The sequence below is a fragment of the Stegodyphus dumicola genome, chromosome 1 (assembly GCF_044657685.1).
Source record: "Stegodyphus dumicola isolate Sdum_Otavi_A_Nest chromosome 1, ASM4465768v1".
In the NCBI taxonomy this organism is placed as follows: Eukaryota; Metazoa; Arthropoda; class Arachnida; order Araneae; family Eresidae; genus Stegodyphus; species Stegodyphus dumicola.
Genome location: NC_140768.1, coordinates 17671825 through 17693299, shown reverse-complemented (window position 1 = coordinate 17693299; position 21475 = coordinate 17671825). Strand labels below are relative to the sequence as shown.

The following is a 21475-nucleotide window of genomic DNA, read 5'->3' as shown; positions in this document are numbered from 1 at the left end:
ATCATATAAATGTCAATTATATGTTTGGAGCTATTTAACAGGAATTCCAACTTCCATTCAATATTTTGAAAATTTTATTTTCTACCATTAGATTCAAAAAGTGCTTACGCAATCTCTGCATCCCAACAAAGAAAACACACAACATATAACTGTTATATATATATGTATATATACATATAAAAGAATAATGATTTTGTACTGGAAAATGATATAGTAGATACAGTACAAAGTCCGAAATCTGGACTCGTCAGGACTTAGGCGATTCCGGATTTGGATTTTTCCTAATATTAGATCATCAATTTAAATCTGGTAAGATGGCATGCAGAAATTATACAGTTAAAAATATGAAATTGTAATTTATGAAATAAAGAATAATGATGATCTAAAGGGTATCAAAATTTACAAATAAAAGCTTCATATTTATTTGTTTACTTTATTAAACATTTCTTTTAATGTAAGTTGTTTAAGTTGCTTCCACAAAAAATTCAAAAAGTTCCTTTTTCTTTTTTCTTATGTCATATACAGTTGACTTTCCAATGCCATACTCCTCGCATAATTTTGAGATGGACTGTGGATCCTTTGGCAGCTCCAGAATTGGAAACTCTTTTCGACATAGTTGAAAGGTCAAGCTTAGTTCTTATAAAATTGCCGTAATAATAACAGTCTGCAAAAAATAATAAGCTGGATCAAATTAGAAGATCAGGGAGCAGCACAGTCTGCTACATTAACTGAAATGCTTCAGAATTAGTAAAGATAATTTTAGTCTAGCTTGATAGCATCCATTATACATTATTGGCTGTGTATCACAAGATTGGCGGTGAAAACCAAGTTGTTTCGCTAAATTTTGTCTTGCTCCTATTGCATACTGAATTAAGCCTGAATTGTATTCATTTAGTTATTTAATATACCTACATTTAATTCTTGCACATGCTTCAAACTAATCTAAGTACTGAATAAATAAACTCCCACATATACTTAAGGCTTTATCTAGGGCTGACGCTAGATACTGCCTGATGCAGTCTCTATGGGTCCTAAATTCTGCTAATTCCTAAATTCTAAATTTAGAACTTAGGAAGGTGCTGCTACAAAGTACCTTCCTAAGTTCTAAATTTTCACCGCGCCAAAACTTTGGATCCCAGTGCTTTCCCTAAATCATAAAAAACTTCTCATTTCTTAATTTTGACACTCGGTGCATTTTGACACTCAAATTCCAAAAATTTCGCCTTCCCTAAATTCTGGCGTCCAGTGCCGACATATTCTGCCGCCACTTCTGGGTTTAAGGGGAATAAACATATCAGTTATTCTTAATTAAAATAGCACTAAATGTAATCCTTTGGCCTATGAATTTCATTAACAAAATCTATTTTTAGCATATGAAAAGAAATTTTTGCTGAATTTTTCCTCGTGAACATTTCTTAGAGCATTTAAAAATCCATTATCATTGCCAAGTGTAATGTTAGCATAAAAGGTTGCCATACTCTGGTTATTCAATTCCTAATATAAAAAAGAAGTTTAAGCATTGCTGCATGAGTTATTACTGAAGCTGTCATGTACGGATAAACATGCGGTGCTGAAAGCAAAATAATAAATAATGACTCGCCAGGTCGACTAATAAATTGTACCGGTAATTGTAATAATGACTCGCCAGGTCTACTAATAATTAAGTACTCGGCAGAATAAATAAATAATGACTTGCCAGGTTGGCATCAGGGATGTAAAATAGGTAACTGTTTGGGTTTGAGATGTATACCATACAGATACTCAGCTACGGAGCCAAATTATAAGTCTCATAAATTTCTGCTTACATGATTGTTTTTCCATAACGGGATATTTTACTTAGTGCATAAGTGAAATTAAGAATCAGAATTTTTTAGTGAAAATCTCTTCATGTCTTATTATGGAAGGAAAATGCGCATGCGTAAAGCATACAAACAGAAAAAAAAAGTGGCTTTAAGGTCCAGCTTTTAGATCATTCCGGATAATGGACGTCCGGATTTCGGACTTTATACTGTATTATGGTTTTATTTAGTCATGGTCACTACCACAATTTATTTTCAAAGCACTAAAAATTTATTAAAAGTAATTTTGGTCTAATTTATACTAGAAAGTCTAGGATTACACAAAATTTAATTATTCTATAAATGTGAGAAGTAGAAAGTTTTATTAGCCCAAAGAGCAAAAAACAAGAAAATTCATAATTCATTTTAATGAGCAAATTTCAGACCTAATTTACCATAATTAGACATAATCTGAAACATGAAAAAAATGCAAAATATGGAAGTAGATGAATCAGAGGTTTCACCGTTGTTATGATTTATGTAATTGCTTAATTCAGGAATAAACGACCAACTGAAATTTTCCCAGTACTTAGAAAACATTAAAAAATATATTCTTACCTTCGCTGCCAGGATCTTTTTCTTTCCCAATCAGATGGATATTTTTGAAAAGCACAACACATGGAGTGTACGTTGAAGCTGCAACATAAAATATAATCAATAATCAAATATATCAAAAATTTATTATGAATAACTACAACCTAATAAGCAATTTTATTACAAAATACAATACAAAATTTAAGATGAAAGGTACCTCTTGTAAGTTTATTTCTAATTTTTGCTTCAGTGGTAGCTGCTGTCTCTCCAATCAGTTCATGACAATTTACCTGCAAAGAAGAATAAAATTATTAATTACTGCTGTATGAATTCATGACACCACCAACTTAAATACAAATTGTAATACAATGGTAAAACTAATAAACATTTTGAACTTACATCCAGTATGGTTTCATTTCAATGGTATCTAACTGAAGACTGACTGAACTAATTGACTGAAAACTTATTTGCATGAACTCAGATACATTACACAGCTTTACAGTATTACTATTTAGTTTTTATGCAAGGATAAGCTGTACCTAATATTAAAAAAGTTTCATTTAAATAAATGCCCATTTTCCATATGTCATGGTATTAAATTATTATTCAATAAATTAAACAGACTGTTGCAAAGACACTTAAGTGCTTTATGAACGTGTGAAACAAACGTCGTTCCATACTAATTAATTGATGCTCTAAAACCTTCTAATTGAAAATTTGCTCTATTTCTTTTCATTTTTCATTTGCAATGCCTAGCTTACAAATCTCACCACTAGGAGCGCTGCTGCCATTTGCATTAGGTCGGGCACAGTCGTTTTACTATACCATTACCTCACTTCCATAGCCATAGCTCTCTCCAGCTATGGAAGTGAGGTAATGGTTCGCAAGAATTTTCAGGTTAAAGGGACTTTCCTATGCACCCTGTATGTTTCCTATTTTGATTTAACCATATACTTAATGCATGGTACCATGATAAAATTAAATACCTTTAACTACTACAGAAAGGCTAACATTTCAGCAACTAATTTTGAGTATCAACCTTAAAATAAAATTAATTATTTTGGAACTATTTTGGATTAATTATTTTTGAATTTTTATTAAAAATAATTATTTTGGAACGAGAGGAAGGTAATGAGATCACAAGATAAATTTATTTCTTAAAAAGACATACTAAGGAATTATTTTCTAGTCACTCACCCTTTAAAATTATAAATATATTAACAAGCTTACCTGATATAAATGAAGATTAAGGCATTTACAAATAGCTTTTACAACAGTTGTTTTACCACAACAAGGAGGACCTGATAAAAGAATGTTAGAGCTAATTTTCCAGTTTTCCTTTCTGAAAGAGAAAGACAGAAGGTTAATTACTTGTATAATCCATTTTAACAATGAAATGAAATTTTAATAATTCAGTATGCAGAATAAATTAATCTCATTTCTGTAATTTTTATGACATATCAAACTGGGATGATAAATACTCATTTTGATAACATTACATAATTCTTCTTTAAATTAACCTTAGCTAATCAATTTTCAGTTACAAAAATTAAAGATACAGCTATTCCCAAACATACAGATTAGTATAAACAAATTTTCAGACATAAAATTCTAACAGTTTGGCACAAAAGTTTGATTAATGAGAAGTAACAATCCCATTTTCCTGTTAAGCCCTAAATTAAATTTATCATTTCAATTTCATACATGATTAATAATTTTTTTTAATATCATATTTTCTGTTTGATTTGGTTTGGCCTTATGGAGCAAAACCACTTTCTGGTAGTGCTTGAATATTATATGTTATATATATATATATATAAATGTTATATATTTTGAGTATGGAGATATACTGGGAATATAATTTGATGCATGTAGCACAAATTTAATAATGAATACTATTAAAATTTCACTCTTATGGTTATGTTAGTTGACATGGTACTAATGAAACATTTTTAGACATCCATTTCATCAACCAATAATTAAATGATGGTTTAGTTTGCTTTCTTCTTTCCATTTCCCTCTATTTCTACTCTTCCCTCTTTTTCTTCATGATAGCTTACTTCCAGTTACCATGCAATCTGTGAACTGGTAACCACTAACACACTCAAAATTTGCCAAATTTAATAAATGGGAATAACTTATAAAAAAGATATGTTCAAAATTATAAAAGGATAAAATAGATGTAATGAGAAGCAACTTCAAAAAGAAAGTAAACTAACAGAAGCCATTATGAACAAAAAGGAGCAAGTATTAGCATATTTAAATATCTAGTTAAAAATGCCCACCAGCGGCCAAGTTATAGAGCTGCTCAACACTGATAGTTCTATCTCAGTTCAATTCCTTGTGAACAGGCTGCCATCTTCATGGTTTTTCCAACAAGTGAGTAACATAATATATGAGCCATTTTCCCTTAAAAAGGCTTCTACAAAGGCATCTGCCACACAGGCCTGTTCACAAGGAATTGAACCGAGATAGAACTATCAGTGTTGAGCAGCTCTATAGCTCGGCCGCTGGTGGGCATTTTTAACTAGATATTTAAATATGCTAATACTAGATATTTAAATATGCTAGTGCTAGCATGTCTGCCATAATCAAGTGGTCTTAAAACTTTACTGATTATTTGAGATTAGAACAACATTTTTTATGATACCCCATCCTTCACCTTAGATAAATATATCTTAAAACAATATTTAAAGCAAATCAATATGACATAGATACTTTATGTAAAGATAATTAAAACAATTTAACACTTTGTTGCTCAGTGTTCCACTACGTGGAACACCCAAATTGAATCACTTCTGAAACCATTAAATTCAACCGTAAATGAATAAAAATGCCTTTATAATTAACCTCAAACTTCTCTTTTTAAATCTTTGTGATGGCAGCATATCACAAAGAGACCCAGAATTTTCATTTATGATGCGTTATTAAAATCCACTTATTTTCTAGTAATTTTCTATATTTTTTGTGACGCAAAAAAAATTTGTTTGAAAACAAAATTCCATATAATTTTGATTGTTGTACTCTATATTATTTGTTGTATATTTCTTTACATTTTTCATACAAAATGCATGCGCATAATCATTGAAGAAAACAGGGTGTTCTATTAACGGGAACACTGCGCCTTTAGCGATCTCATGCTATTACGCATCAGAATATCTGTCTTAGGAGAAAACATCTGTTGTACAGTCAAAAGTCATTAATTCGGACACCCATAACCTGGAATGATCTATAATCCGGACCTCAAAGCTACAAATTTTCAGCACATGCGTTGCATTCACGCATGCGCACGTTGCATTCACGCGCCTTTACGGCTGCGAATATGTTTGTGCGCATGCGCGTGTAATATGTAACGGAGGTATAAGCTAAGCTAAAATTATCTAATTCAGTTAATGTTACATATTGCGTTGTTTCTTAATCTTCGAATTGGATCCGGCTTATTATTTTTTGCAGACTGTTACAGCAATTTCATAAAAGTAAGCTTGAACTTTCGATTATGTCAAATAGAATTTCCGATATATATTTATTAATATGTAATTTGTATCTACAAAGCGAAAGTATGTTTTGAAATCCGAAATCTGTTTATCAATTTCACGCTGCGGATTGGAAGTTGATCTGTCAGCACTATCCTTATCTTCAGGGCAGATGTTTTTATTTTATTGGGCTTATAATTCCTTACTAAGTGTAGTATTTCATCTCGATATGATTTAAATCAAGTTTCTCGTCATTATAATTCGCTTCCGATAGTGAAGAAAGTAACCCAGAGGTTACTGAAAACGAAAACATTTCAATTAACAAATTAGTCGGTATTCTCAACACAGCAATTATAGGACTTGAACACCGGAACTTTGTAACTAAAAAGGAAATTATGTCTGTTTAATAGAATTAAAGAGAAAGTATTATCACATGAAACGAAGCAACTTACATTGAAAGAAATGTTTAATAAAGTAAACAAATAAATATTAAGCTTTTTCTTTTTGTAAATTTTGATACCCTTTAGATCATAATTGTTCTTTATTTCATAAATTACGGTTTCATATTTTTAATTTTGTAATTTCTGCTTGCCATCTTACCAGATTTAAACTGATGATCTATAATCCGGAAAAATCAATAATCCGGAATCGCCGAAGTCCCGACGAGTCCGGATTAACGACTTTTGACTGTATATGTTTCCTATTTACGTTGTTTTGGGGGAATGAATTCAAACAAAGCAGTCTTGAGGGGTGGTTTGGGCTATGAAAGTCGTCCTAATATGGGCATCTTGAAATTTTTGTGAGTAGTTTTCAGGCAGGAATTTTATTAGTAGCTTGAATCATCTTTACTTAGGGAAGCTGCACGAATTATTTTGCTATCGCTTTTTAGTCTCATTCCCGTTTATTTACAATAATTGTGGAGATATTTTTCGTGTATGTATATCTTATAGCTTATTTTTCTTTATTGTTAATATTAGTTGCATTTAATTTTTATTATTAATTTTCCATAAATGGCAGGAGTTTCTTTTTCTTTCTTTTTACTTGGAGTTCTAAACATATTGTTGCATGGAACAGAACACACACAAAACAAGTTTTTTGTTCAAAACCTGCAAAGTTGGTTTATGCTTCTATCAAAAAGATGTGACATGCTTTGAAAATTTCACGAAGCTATGAAATCGAAAAATTTGTAAATATTTTTGTATACAGGACTTGTGTATATACATATAATTTATCTCATTTATCCATATATATTCAAGAAAATTGTGTATAGCCAGAAAACCATGTATACAGCTATAATACAGTGTTTTTTCATTACTATACAAAAGCTTCTACTCATTTCCATGCTTCACTGCAATGCTTGCTTAGTCACACTTTTAAGAGCTCCGTTCTGGCACTGTGTTCCACACAGTATTGAAACAGTAAGTGCAATTTTTACAAAATTTTATCTGTATACTCCTTTAGGCCTAGCTAAACTGTATACAACTTTTCTTGCTGAAATATCGACTTTAAAGTGCAGTGCACCACAAAGGGTTAATATCAAATTGGAATTTACTCATTAATCGCATTAACTTGTGCTCCTGGTGTCACTTACCCTTGCACTATATTTAGTGATAGGAGTGTGCTTGCGATTGTTACACAAACCGTCAAAGTCTACTTCTACAGATGTTATCTGCAGTCACATTTCATAGTCTGCATTTAATTTGTTTCAGATGTCACATACATTGAAAAAAAATTGTTCCCTTAAATACATTGTTCTGAATTGCATTAAAATGTTTACAGCTGCACAAGAAACTTCTAGGGAATCTGCATGAGTCTACAACAAAAAATTTAGCAGCTACTCTTGCTTAAATTTAGATTTTAACGAAGAATTTGTTGATATATTGGTAAGTTGTTCCCTTTCCTTCATTGGCAAAACTTCTGATGCATTCATAGTACTGAATGGATTTTTTAATCCAGTCACAGTTAGTGTTTTCTTCTCAGAAATATTCTTTTGTAGTTTTCTTCAATCGAAAAAGGTGCTCCATTGTATAATTTTTAATACTGGCAGCTAAAATCAATTCACTTTCCATTAGAAATGGAATTCACTTTCCATTAGTTTTCCAAGCATTCCAAGTCATTTTCTTTGAGTCTGTTACTAAATGTATTTTTATATTTTTTGACTCATGGAAACCCAGGTATAATTTTTAAAGTGGATCAATGAATTATATATATATTATTGAGACCCTAAAATTGATTTGTTTTTTACCATAAGATTTACAATAATTTCTAAACTTTTTAAGCCAGAAGTATAATAGCTTAATAGTTAGCCATTTTATATTCATTTTGGGTTCATAAAATATGCTAAAATGTATTGAAATTCTGATCAACGGTTTTAGAAAAATCGAATAGGAAAATTATAGTTTTGAGAAATCTTGACTTAAAGGTATAATAACCTTCAAATTCAGGAAATCTACATTATTTTCTTGATATTAATAAAGAAATATATAAATATATTTAAAAATTAAAGTTTATAACTATGCATAGTTACATATTCAAAGAGTATTGTCTATATAATCATAATTTTGATTGAAACAATGAAAAGGTGAGAGACTAAATTATCTCATGACTTCAAATTCAATTATAATTAAAAAATGTTCTTAGAAACACAATAATTAGGCAATCATACATAGTGTTCACCTAATTAATAATTTTTTTGCAATTCCAGCCAGCTAGTTCAGGGAAATCATGCAAGCACGCAGAAAAATTTATTTTTAAAAATCTCGATTAAAAAAAGAAATTAACTAGGAATCTTGTAAGCATGCTACTTTTCTAATTTTAATAAATAAATAGATAGACAGATATGCCAACTTTTCTATCATGCATAATTTTATATATATATATATATATGTGGGATTTTAAATCCACAGCTTAATATTTTCCTCGCACGCTGTCTAAGTTTTAGCTGTTGACTGCACGAGTGAAATGATAGAACTTTCGCCACTTTGTTTGATGAGAAGAGATGAGCTGTAAGATGTTATGGATGTTGCGTTAATATATATACGATGATATAGATGTTGTATTAATAGATGTAAGATGTTATAGATGCTGTATTAATAGATGAACCATATTATAGATGTATTAATGTTTTATTAAATGTGTTTGAGCATGAATTGGGATTTCGAAACTAAAGAACCCACAAAATTGGTGTCAGAATTGGGATCAAATTACAAGCAAAAAATAGAGGAATATGAAGCAATATTGGATGAAAGAAGGAATATTTCTGTTAATAGTGAAATCGATGCATCAACTGCTCAAATTTTCAACGACTCTTCTTTTGCTGCTATTGATGAAGATCATGAGCTAAAACAAAATATTAGTAAGTCATCAGTTCAATTTCCATTTTCACAGTTTTCAAATGCGTATATAAATTTTAATGATATTGAAAGCTTGATTTCTAAATTTGATGGCAATCCGTATAATTCGGTTGACAAATTTATTGAAAACTTTGAGGATGTATCTGATTTGTTAAAACTAAATGAATTACAGAAACTAATATTCGCTAAAAGATCTTTAACTGGCAAAGCAAAATTATTCATTGAAAGTGAAATTAAAATTAATTTGTGGAATGCACTTCAGGCTTTATTAGTAAATGAATATGGTGTTCAGTATAACTCTGCTCAGTTACACGAATTATTATCGAAACATAAAATGCAGGAAAAAGAATCTCTATATGAATATTTTTTGGTAATTAAAAATCTATGTTCCAAAGGTACTATTGAAAATGCCGCTTTAATGGACTATGTTATTAATGGTATAAATGATTCTACATTTAATAAAGCTATTCTTTATGGTTGTAAAACGCTGGCAGAATTTCAGGAAAAACTTAAGATATATGAAAAAATTAAATTAGATAATTATAAAAACAAATCCAGTAAGCCTAATTCTAAAACAAGAAGCGACCATTTTGAAAGTAAAATAAAAACAAATATTCGTTGCTATAACTGCGGAAATAGCGGTCACGTGGAGAATTTCAGCAAAAATAAGAGCAAGGGAAAAAAATGCTTTCGTTGTAATTTATTTGGACACGTAGCCGCAGAATGTAAAAAAAATTAGACGAATATAAAAGATCTTGCCAGAGTGAATCGTATACTTATAAAGAAGCAGTTAAATTATATGCATAAAATTGTATCGATAGATAATGTAGAAGTAAAAGCTCTCATTGATACGGGAAGTGATATAAATGTAGTATCGGAAAATATTTATAAAGTAATTCATTCACCTAATATTAATTCTTCCGATTTGATTCTAGTAAGCTTTGGTAACAATAAAGTAAAACCTATTGGTTATTTTAAAGGTTCCATACGAATTGGTGATTGCGAAATTAAATCAAATATTTATGTTGTGCCTCAAGGAACAATGAAAGAAAATGCTGTTATTGGAAATGAATTGCTTTTGCAAATGGAAATTATTATAAACAAGAGCGGGATATCTATGAAAGTAGTAGAAGATGAAACTGAATTGAATTTAATGTATGTAAATATAGACCAAGAAGATGTGTTAGATAATTGTTCGGATATTAATAAAGCATGTAAGTAAGTCCAAATTAAAACACTTAAATGAAAGTTATATTCCCAATAAAACTGAAAACCCTATAGAAGAAACAGATGCTGTTGAAAATGAATTAAAGGAAGAGGTGTCTCAGGAAGAGAAAAGTGATGTTAAACGTGGACAAGGAAAATTGCAAAATGTAGAGGAAGAGAAGAACTCCATTCCTAAAGGAAGAAGAAAAATCCACCTAAGAATGTTCAGCAAGTCAAAAAGAGTAATGAAAGAATTAATGAATCCAAAAAACCCACTTCAGGACCAAAGAGTTCTAGTAAAAGAAAGAATTCAGAATCTGAGAAACTAGTTGAATATAATGCTGGTGAAACAGAATTATCAACAGTAAGAAACAGCAAGAGAAACTTCCAGCTAAAGAACTGGATCCCGGTATATCTGAAAATCTTGAAGGAAGACAAGCCAAAGGAAAATCTACTAATATTGAAATGCGTAGTATTTCAAAAGATGACCAACCTATTTCTTTGAGACCCAGACATTTACCAATTATAGGTATAAAGAACAATTAAAACAAGAAAAATCTATTTTACAAATGGGTTTGGATGCTTCTGAACAACAAGTTAGATCTTTGGAAAGAAAACTTTATGTATTAGAACAGAGTGTAGAAAGGTTACTGAAACTACTACATGCACTGAATACATAAAACCATGGACCCAAACAGAAGAAGATGTATAAAAGAATACTGATTATGACATTTAAACCTGGAGAAAACTGATAACCGACTATGATTTTTCACCTAATAATAACGACTGATAACCGAACTATGATTTTTCACCTAATAATGGCTTTTATTTCAGTTAATGCTATTTTTAAGATGAAATGAACGTTTCCAAAAATGTTAAAGACTGAAGATATTTTTCATTTTAGATGAAGATTTCTGAAAAATAGAAGGGACTGTTGATGATGTTACAGTTGCAGAGATGAAGGACAATTAAGATGTTTTCTTTCAATTTTATCCTTAGCACACATACTTCCCCTCTCCCTTCATAGTTCTTTTCAGGTTTCAGCTTATTCATGGTGATGGTTCTTTTACTGAAGACAATAATGATGTAAGATGACCAATGATTTATGATGTCAAGAATAGAATAATGTCGTCGAAGTCGATGCATAGCAGGAAGGCCGAATATGGGATTTTAAATCCATAGCTTAATATTTTTCCTTGCGCGCTGTCTAAATTTTAGCTGTTGACTGCACGAGTGAAATTGATAGAACTCTCGCCACTTTGTTTGATGAGAAGAGATGAGCTGTAAGATGTTATGGATGTTGCGTTAACATATATACGATGATATAGATGTTGTATTAATAGATGTAAGATGTTATAGATGCTGTATTAATAGATGAACGATCTTATAGATGTATTAATGTTTCATTAAATGTGTCATGTTTGAACATGAATTGTGATTTCGAAACTAAAGAACCCACATATATATAAGCAATTAGTGCAGAAAGAAACTATTTTTAAAATAGATTATCATATCTGAGGAAAACAGTGTAGGCAATTAATTCGTCTCTTGTTAAATGGAAGTGAAAAAAAAATCAAGCCTGAAATATAAATTTTTCTTATAAAGTGCTTATCACAATGAAAAAAATATAATGATTAGAATAAATATATATAAGAAGAATAAAACTAACTAACTAAATAATTTGATAAAAAATGAAAAGGTATTAATAAGAATAAAAACCTATCAATCATCCTATGTTTAATGTTTCAAAAAGAACTTTTCAAGGGATTAGTACTTAAAACATTAAATATGGAGGATTAATGAGTGCTGAACAACATGTAACAAGAGGCAAATTAATTGTCTTATACAATTTTCTTTAGATAGGATATTCTATTTAAAAAATAATTCTTTTTGTACTAATTACTTTTAATTCAATTCTTTGCAGTTTAAGCACATGAATTTTGAAGTCAAACATTTATTATTTTCTTTCCTTACTATATTATAGATATATGTGTGTGTGTTACAGCAAAAGTCGTAAACTGGTGATTACGTACATGTGCCAGTTATTATATGCAATCACCAGTAATGCTAGTAAATATGATAAATAATAGGAAATTATGCACTTTAACCAGTTTGTTTATACAATTTCGAACTCGTAATAGAAAATGTAACAAATATCTTGACTGACTGAGCAAGTAGAATACAGAGTGTTTTAGCACTTATTAGTCAGAAAGACAGTTTTCCGTTGGACACTGCGGCACAAGGGGCTAAAAATAACAATATTTTATAATTTACAATTAACAAGTCAGTAAACGGCTATTTTAAGTCACATGGATGCATCCTGAACAAAATTTGAATAAAAGACTGACATGTCTTGTCAAATGAAATACTTAACAGAAGAAAATATGTTACTATTAGAATGTAAACAAAATAGTTACATATCAAAAGCAAACTAAACCCATATTCTAGAGGAAAAAAACGTTTTTCCAAAAAAATGTTAAATATTACTACAGTAGAAGTCCAGAAATTTGCAACACTTGGGACCAGAGGTTGTGCGGATTTTAGGATTTTGCGGATTTCAGGACAGAAAAGATAATATTCAGACTAAAAGTGCAAAATAAATAAGGCGTATTATATACATTTAATTAAATTATTATATGCATTAATACAATAATTAATTATATGTATTAAATTATTATTACATATATAAATTTACTATATTATATTGGGCTCCACTATTTTTAAATCAGCATGGATCTGCTTCCCCTTTTCTCTCAGGAGTTGTCCTGAAATAGGTACCCCATCACTTCGCCACTGCCGAAACCACTCGTACAAGACAGCATCAGGATTTGCCGATTTCGCTTCATGTAAAGATTTCCGGTTTCGGATTCTGGTGTTAGAATCACTGTTGCTGCAAAATTTCAACAGCTTTCTTTATTGTTCCATATATCATACACAATCCGTGTGGCAATTCTAAACGATTCTGCTATAAACCGAGCAGTAGCACCTGCCTCCATCTTCAGCAGAATTCCACTTTTTTCATTACCGTCAATGCAACGTGTTTACGTTTTTCAACGTAAATCAGTAAAATCACGAGTGCGTTTCTTATCTGTCATTGTATTAAAAAGCGGTGAAATTTAAAATATCCTTAATAAATCCACAAAATATCTGGATAAAAAAAAAAACATCACTAAACAATCTAGTGAAATAACAAAGCTAAGAAAATACAACAACGTGAAGCGTGAACTTGAAAGAAGAGTTGAGTTAATCGTCTGCTTTTTTACCTCGATGCAGATTGGAGGGGAAAAAACTCTTATCATGATGTCAATAATTTGGTATTTCTGTTATGACTCATTATTATTCGGTAATTATGACGTCATTATCCAGTAAGTATTTTTTCTGCGGTATTTCGTACTCTGTTTCGGTTTCCGGAACCTATAACCTAAATGTTTATATTTTGAGAGGCAACGCGGATTTCAGGTCGGCGGATTTTCGGTATTTGACTGTATTACAAATTATTAAGTATTTTAAGCTTACTTATTTAAACATATTAGATTATGACATTTAGAATTACAGATTTTTTAAATTAACACTTAACAGATTTGCATTGTTCCTTGCAAACACATCCTGATCTTCAGTAAGAGATCATTTTCTAACACATTTTCAGAGTTATATTGTTAGATCTAGAACATCATGAAGCAAAAAAAAACTGTTCTTCCCAACTTGTGAATTGATTTCTGATATATAACTGTCTTCCTTGTTTTATTACTCACTGATCAAATTTCATTTTGAACTTCTAATATTACCATTAATATATCTTGTGAATCACTTGTTCTATTAACATTTGTATTTACAGTTTCACTGTGTCACCAATTTTATCAGAAGAAAATTAAAGATTTGAAACTTTGAAAATTTTATTTGCCTGTGATTATAAACTTTCTTTAGCACTCATTCTATGTTTTATTTGTTTGTTCTTGCCCTCTTAAAATATATTTCTAGATTAAATGGACCACTACTTCATTCTCTTTCTGAGTCGAAACATTAACTTCAAGTGGAGGATCATTTTGCAATGGATGGTTCCTGTCCAAATCAGAATCATTTTCTGTTTCACTATTAGTGTTTGAGGAAGCATTGTAAACTGTCTTGATTGAGCCTGAAGTTCTACTGAATTTCAAAGATGTTCAATAGAGTCATTCGGGAAACAAGACATTTTCAATGCTACTTCTACAGACATTCCAAATATTTCATCATAAAGAGTATATTTGATGCCTTCATGAAATGCTTTGTTTTTCAAAAGTTGCACAAAACGTAACCCTTCGGACTATTTACTAGTTTGCTTACTTTCCAACCAAGAACTTAGATTATTTTCTACATCCTCGTTTGCACGTTTGACTGACTCTTGAGATTGGCTTTGCCGAAGTTTTCCAGGCACAATTTTAAGATTCAGCCACATTGAGCAAGCTTCTTACATTAGGGGCTATCACTTCTAGTGACGCACATGGCTAGGCAGGACATTTCTGAGAAATGAAATGCTAGCAGCACTGATTTAAATGGGAGGCTTCCGAGAAATGTTTCTTCTAGATAGGCGAAACATATCAAAGCTATGCAAAACGTTTTGAAACTTTCCCAAAAATGTTTTGTCTGGAGCTGTGTCCCATGTAGAGATTAACCGATCAGATGAAAGTTCTGCTTCTGGGTCACAAGTAATTTTCAATATGGCGATGGCTTTTGCTATGAAATCACGGATGGTGAAAATAGAAGCTGATTTCATTGAAGAAATATGGAAAAAGCCATATATTTATATATATATTGCTGTTTTGTTGTAGTATAACTGTCTAAGTCATTTTTAAAATGTTTATATATGCATTAAATTTATAATCATGGAAAATTCAGAGTAGACAATATTTTATGACATGCTGTTTCTGATGACTTGTTTACAAATTATTTGTCACCAAAAGTTCGCCAAATTTGTCCTATTTCGTGCTGATCGTGTGAAAAGAATGTTATTGTTATTTAATAAAAATTTTTTAATAAATTTAAGCTAAATAATTTTTTAAAATATATTTGCATATGTGCGACTTTACTTTTCTGTTAATTACTTTTAAATTTAAATTGCATAATCAGCAATATGTTAAAATCAGCGATTATGTATGTCATGTATCTGGCTGCAGTCAGCCAATCAGCTGCCTGCCTCGCCGTAAGAATCCAGCAAGTGAGACAGACGAAAGTTGTCCGCAGAACATGTGGTAGGGCGTTTATGCCTGAGTTGAAATTTCAAGTTTAGGCTGATTTAATTTGTAAGGTAGTGAAGACCTGTGTTTCATTGGAGTTATTTTATTAAATCATATAATACCATCATCATGTAAATATTTCTACATAAAAGTCCTGCTTCTATATAATAAAGGGTTAAACTTCCAATAATGTATTGTGTCCCATCTTTGCCTTCCCGACAAGCACGACAATGTATATTTATTAAAATATAGATTATGTAATAATGAGGATACACATTAAATTAGTATGCTATTTTCTTCACGTTATTAATGAAATGCTTTTTAGATTATAAACACATCAAGAACTATATTTTTATTATAAATGCTACATATGGAAACATTGGAAATTTATGGATTTATTATTATGATGATGAAAAACATTTGTATATATATTCATTAATATAAATTTCATTCATTACATTAACACTAATAAATATACATCAAAAGCTTCTAAACCATTGCATCTCTCTCTCTCTCTCTATGTGTATATAAATATGACTTATTAGATATATATGTATGGATATGTGTATACATATATATGAATACAAAAATTAAAATTGCCAAAAAGGTTATCTGAAATTACTTCTAATTCATATAACGATTATGTAACTGGCAGCAATTGTAGTCATCAGTTCTTTGCACATTATCGTGGACATGCAATACACAGTTGAAAAATAATTGATGTGCATTCAGCTAGTCATTAAAATTCACTTACTTACACATAACCTTTGCATTTGCAATTTACTTGGGAATTTAAACAAAGAAACTGAGCAAGTAGCCTTTACAAAATATTTAACATTTTGGGGATAAAATAAATATTTTTCACTCATCACAAAACATATACAGTCAAATACCAAAAATCCGCCGACCTGAAATCCACGTTGCCTCTCAAAATATAAACATTCAGTTTATAGATTCCAGAAACCGCAACATTGAGTACAAAATATCAAAGAAAAAATACTTACCGAATAATGACGTCCTAATTACCGAATAATAATGAGTCATAAAGGAAATACCAAATTATTGACATCATGATAAAAGTTTTTCCTCCTCTAATCTGCATTGAGGTAAAAAAGCTGACGATTCACTCAACTCTTCTTTCAAGTTCACAATTGACGTTGTTGTATTTTCTGAGCTTTGTTATTTCACGTGATTATTTGGTGCTACCTTCTTTTTTTATCTGGACATTTTGTGGATAAATTAAGAATATTTTTAATTTCAGCCCTTTTTAATACAATTACAGATAAGAAACGCACTCATGATTTTACTGCTTGCAACGTTGAAAAACATAAACACCTTGCATTGACGGTAATGCAAAAAGTGCAAATTCTGCAAAAGATGGAAGCAGGTGTTACTCCTCGGTTTATAGCAGAATCGTATGGAATTGGACACGATTGTGTATGATAGAAGAAAAGAAAGAGACGCCGTTGAAATTCTGCATCAACAGCGATTCTAACATTGGAAATCTTTGCATGAGGCAAAATTGGCAAACCTCGATGCTGTGTACATATAATAATACAATGAATAATATAATCAATTTATATATGTAATAATAATTTAATGCATATAATAAGTTATTGCAATAATGTATATAATAATTTAATGCATATAATAAATTATTGTAATAATGTATATAATAATTTAATTAAATGTTTTTTATACACCTTATTTATTTTGAACTTTTAGTTTGAATATTATCTTTTCTGTCCTGAAATCCACGAAATCCTAAAATCTGCACAACCTCTGGTCCCAAGCTCTGTGGATTTCTGGACTTCTATACATTTGCTGTATCAGTAAATGACATTATAGAAGGGCAATTCCAAAAAAATGGTCTCCTATTTTTTGGAGACGTAAAGAAAGTTTTAATACCATTGTTGGCAACACTGTTCTGAGTGGTGCCTTCTCCGCTACCACATAAGCATGCAGGCGCTTCGCTCGGATGCTCAGTCTTGGCTTGGCAGCCATTCGAAATGGAGCTCCCGATAAACGTTACCGCGAAGTGTGCGCAGTTATTCGATTTTTGAACGCAAAAGGCGTTAAACCGGTTGAAATTCACCGCCTATTGACGGAAGTGTGTGGATAGTCGTCATGGATGTCAAAAACATTCGCAAGTTGTGTATAGACTTTACAGCCGGTCATACTGAAATTCATGACGAAGAAAGGAGCGGAAGGCCGTCAATTGCCGACGAGACAATCGCGAAAGTTGAACTCATGCGTAAAGGTCAGAGGATCACTCTGGATGCTCTCTGCATTTTGTTTCCTGAGGTTTCCAGAAGCACCATCCACAGGATTTTAACGGAAAAGTTGCAATGTCGGAAGGTGTGTGCAAGATGGGTGCCACATATGCTGACAGAAGACCACAAAAGGTAACGGGTTGATTCTTCCCGCGAATTTCAAGATGAAGATGAATGATGATGAAAGATGAGGTTCAACGCTTCCTGAAGGGCATGGCGGCAAGCTGGTATGACATGGGCATTGTAAAACTGACACAGCGTCTACAAAAATGCATCAAACGAGATGGCGATTATGTTGAAAAATAAAGCATTCTTCAATCTTTAAAGTGATGTAGCAATTATAGAAAATAAACAGTTCTTTATATATCAAAAATTATAGGAGACCTTTCTTTTGGGATTGCCCTCGTACTGTGTACATAAAAGTTATTTAATAAATATATGGCTACAAAAATATTGTTTACAATGATAAAATCAGAAATAATGACAAACCACTTAATGGACGATATAAAAGTATTTACAAAAATATATAGAACAGATATTACAAGAATCGGAGTAAAAAATATACAATTTAAATGTAACAACGTAATAAACACATGTCATTTTTCCAAAGTATTGAGCCAACAGTATTATAATAATTACAAAATATATTTTGTATATACATGGAATTTGAAAGCAAATATCTCTTTCACCAATCTGAGCAATAACTGATTCCTGTTTGGCTTTCAAGTCTTTTTACCAAGTAAAGATGGTAACCCACTTTGCGGAACATTGTGTTCCAGCAACAAATAGTGTATCTGATAGGGGTATTATTTCATTACTGAACTCATGACCATTGACACTTTGCACTTTACTGGGGTTCCAAGTATAGTAAAAATATCAGCAAGGTGATATGTAAACTCTTCTGCACATTTGTTTTTAGGGCATGCAACTTCATGACCTTTGTCATGTGGAAGACAAATATAAAGTCATTATCTGATTATAGCATCATGTCAATTAGGTGTACCTGGTATCAGGATTTTATTTCTTGAAAGGCCTAATAACAGCACTCAAGCTAATTTAGGGACAATAAGTCCTGTGCTGGATACCTTTAATTTTGTTTCGACAACTTTCATACAAATTTAAATAAATCATAACTTCTTTGGTAGTAATGTTTTTGTACTTCTTTCTACCACTATGGGCTATTCATAATTGTGCCTCATGAATTATAGTACAACAACATTCTTCAAAATACAAATAAAATCTAACACTAAAAGTGTCTTTACTTAAAGGAAAGATAAGTTTTCAACACTGCGTACTTTCATTACGTCGTATCTTTTTTTAGTTAATAATCTTCTGATTTTCCCACTACTTTTGTTTTTACTATTATTCATTTTTCTTAACAAGCTATCATATCTTTCTTTTGACAGAAAACCACCGTTTTCTTTCTTAGTATTCATAACATTAACTAATTTAAAATTAAAATGCTCAAGCATACCAGCCATTATTCAGTATTTTATAAAATACAAGAGAGTAGTAAAAACATATCTAGACAACATAATGTTGTAAATATTACTGAAATCTCATTCCTAAACCATCAATCCATGTGTAGACTAGACCACCAATCATGAACAAGCTGTGCGTTATTAGTGCGTTGTCACATGTTGCTAATAATGATCTTCTTTAATAAAAGCCAAGCGACTGTGCAAACTGGCAAAGTAATGGACTTCTATCACATTCGCCATTACAAGTTGGGAATTACATAAACAAACCATGAGTGAAAGTGATCAATTTTCAGCAATGTATTACATTGACCAAATTTAGTAGTGATTATAAACAATTATCAGTGTTTATGCAAAATCATCGGATTAATCACATTTACCTTTAAAATATATGTACATAGTAATAAACAGAGGATTCAGTGCAAGGAATTGCTGATATGCAAGTGGTCTAGGCTAGATGACCAATAAAACTATGGCTAGATGGTCAACAAACCATCTAGCCTTATGAATGGCAAATGTTGAGATGTATTTTTTACTTTACTGGATCTAGAATAAATTTTTACATGTGGTTTATTTTAACATGCTTTTAAGAAATCAGGTTCTAATATAAATGCATAGAAAAATATTTTTTGGATCATTTAACTGTAACTGACACACTTCAAACAGCTCTCTCAGGTAAAGCAAATAATTAATAAAATAAAATATCAACTTACTGAAGTTTTAAGAATGGTAAAATCAGATTTTGAAGCAAAGTTACATAACGACCAAGACCTTCAGAAATGGAATCATAGATTGGATGATCAGGATATGGTGAATAATACGTTTCCATTGTAGCCGGAATATAGGCCTGCTTTGTTCCAGCCTAAATATAATACTGAAATTATTCTGCAAGTATGAGTAACTAATTGGCATACACTAATATCAAATGAAACTAACATGGCTAATCAGAATGATATGAAAAACCATGTTATCATATGCAAGATATAATGTATATATTAAATTCAAAGATATAGCATATTTCAAGCCTCCAAAAGTCATGAAATAGGAGATTTTTAATTTGATATATTACACACAATACTGTATCACTATATATAAAACAAGCAATGCATCTTAGCAGCAAAAAGACAAAGTGGGAAAGTAAGCATGCATTCAGCAGAAACGAGAGATACTGAGTCATTTCTCGTGGAAATTCTGACCTGCGACTGTAGAAAAAATATCCACACTGTTACGTTACATAAGATGGCATGAAGCAGACAAATTAAAATGAGAAATAAAAGGGACTCTTACCAAATTAAAGTTAGAAGTTTGTTTTCATATTTTACATCTTACACATATACAGTACAAAGTCCATAATCCGGACGTCCATTATCCGGAATGTTCTATAATCCGGACCTCAAAGCCACAAAATTTTTTTTTGTATGCTTTACACATGCGCGTAATGCATTTATGCATGCACGTTTAATGTTACGCATGCGCGTTTAGCACAAAAAACGAAGCAACTTAAACAACTTACACTAAAAGAAATGTTTAATAAAGTAAAGAAATAAATATTAAGCTTTTTTTTTTTTTTTTTTTTTTTTGTAAATTTTGATACCCTTCAGATCATAATTGCTCTTTATTTCATAAATTATGGTTTCATATTTTTAATTGTATAGTTTCTGCATGCCATCCTACCAGATTTAAATTGATGATCTATAATCCGGAAAAACCCCTAATCCGGAATCGCCGAAGTCCCGACGAGTCCGGATTACGGACTTTGTACTGTATATATATAATACAAAATTGGAATTAGATGAAAATTAAAACACAATCAAAACAGAATTAAAGCATCTAAGATTAGATAAACTATGTAAATCATGAAAGTAAGTCACTACTCACAAGGGCCTTAAATTTTCTTAAAGTGAATTTAAATTACACAAAAAAAAGACGACATAAATGTAAACAAAATAAAATAAACAAAAGTATGTGAAAGTGAGCCTTAGGCTGAAACAAAGGACTATAGTTAAGCAGATTGCTAAAAAATAGAAAAATGTAACAATTTGAAACATTTTCAACTCACATCTTCAGGGGGTAAAGGTTTAAATTTTTTTAACTGTTCACATAGGAAATC

At 30.9% G+C, this 21475-nt stretch overlaps 1 protein-coding gene across 1 annotated transcript in view; it reads right to left on the bottom strand.

The window, feature by feature from the left end:
- The window catches only part of LOC118181628 (peroxisomal ATPase PEX6-like), an 82860-nt gene that overhangs the window by 31962 nt on the left and 29423 nt on the right, over window positions 1-21475 (bottom strand). The window contains exons 7-10 of the mRNA XM_035350793.2: window positions 20079-20227; window positions 3603-3714; window positions 2590-2662; window positions 2397-2474 (exon numbers count right to left, since the gene is read on the bottom strand). Coding sequence (XP_035206684.2) covers window positions 2397-2474; window positions 2590-2662; window positions 3603-3714; window positions 20079-20227 — 412 coding nt within the window. The remainder of the gene's footprint in view (window positions 1-2396; window positions 2475-2589; window positions 2663-3602; window positions 3715-20078; window positions 20228-21475) is intronic.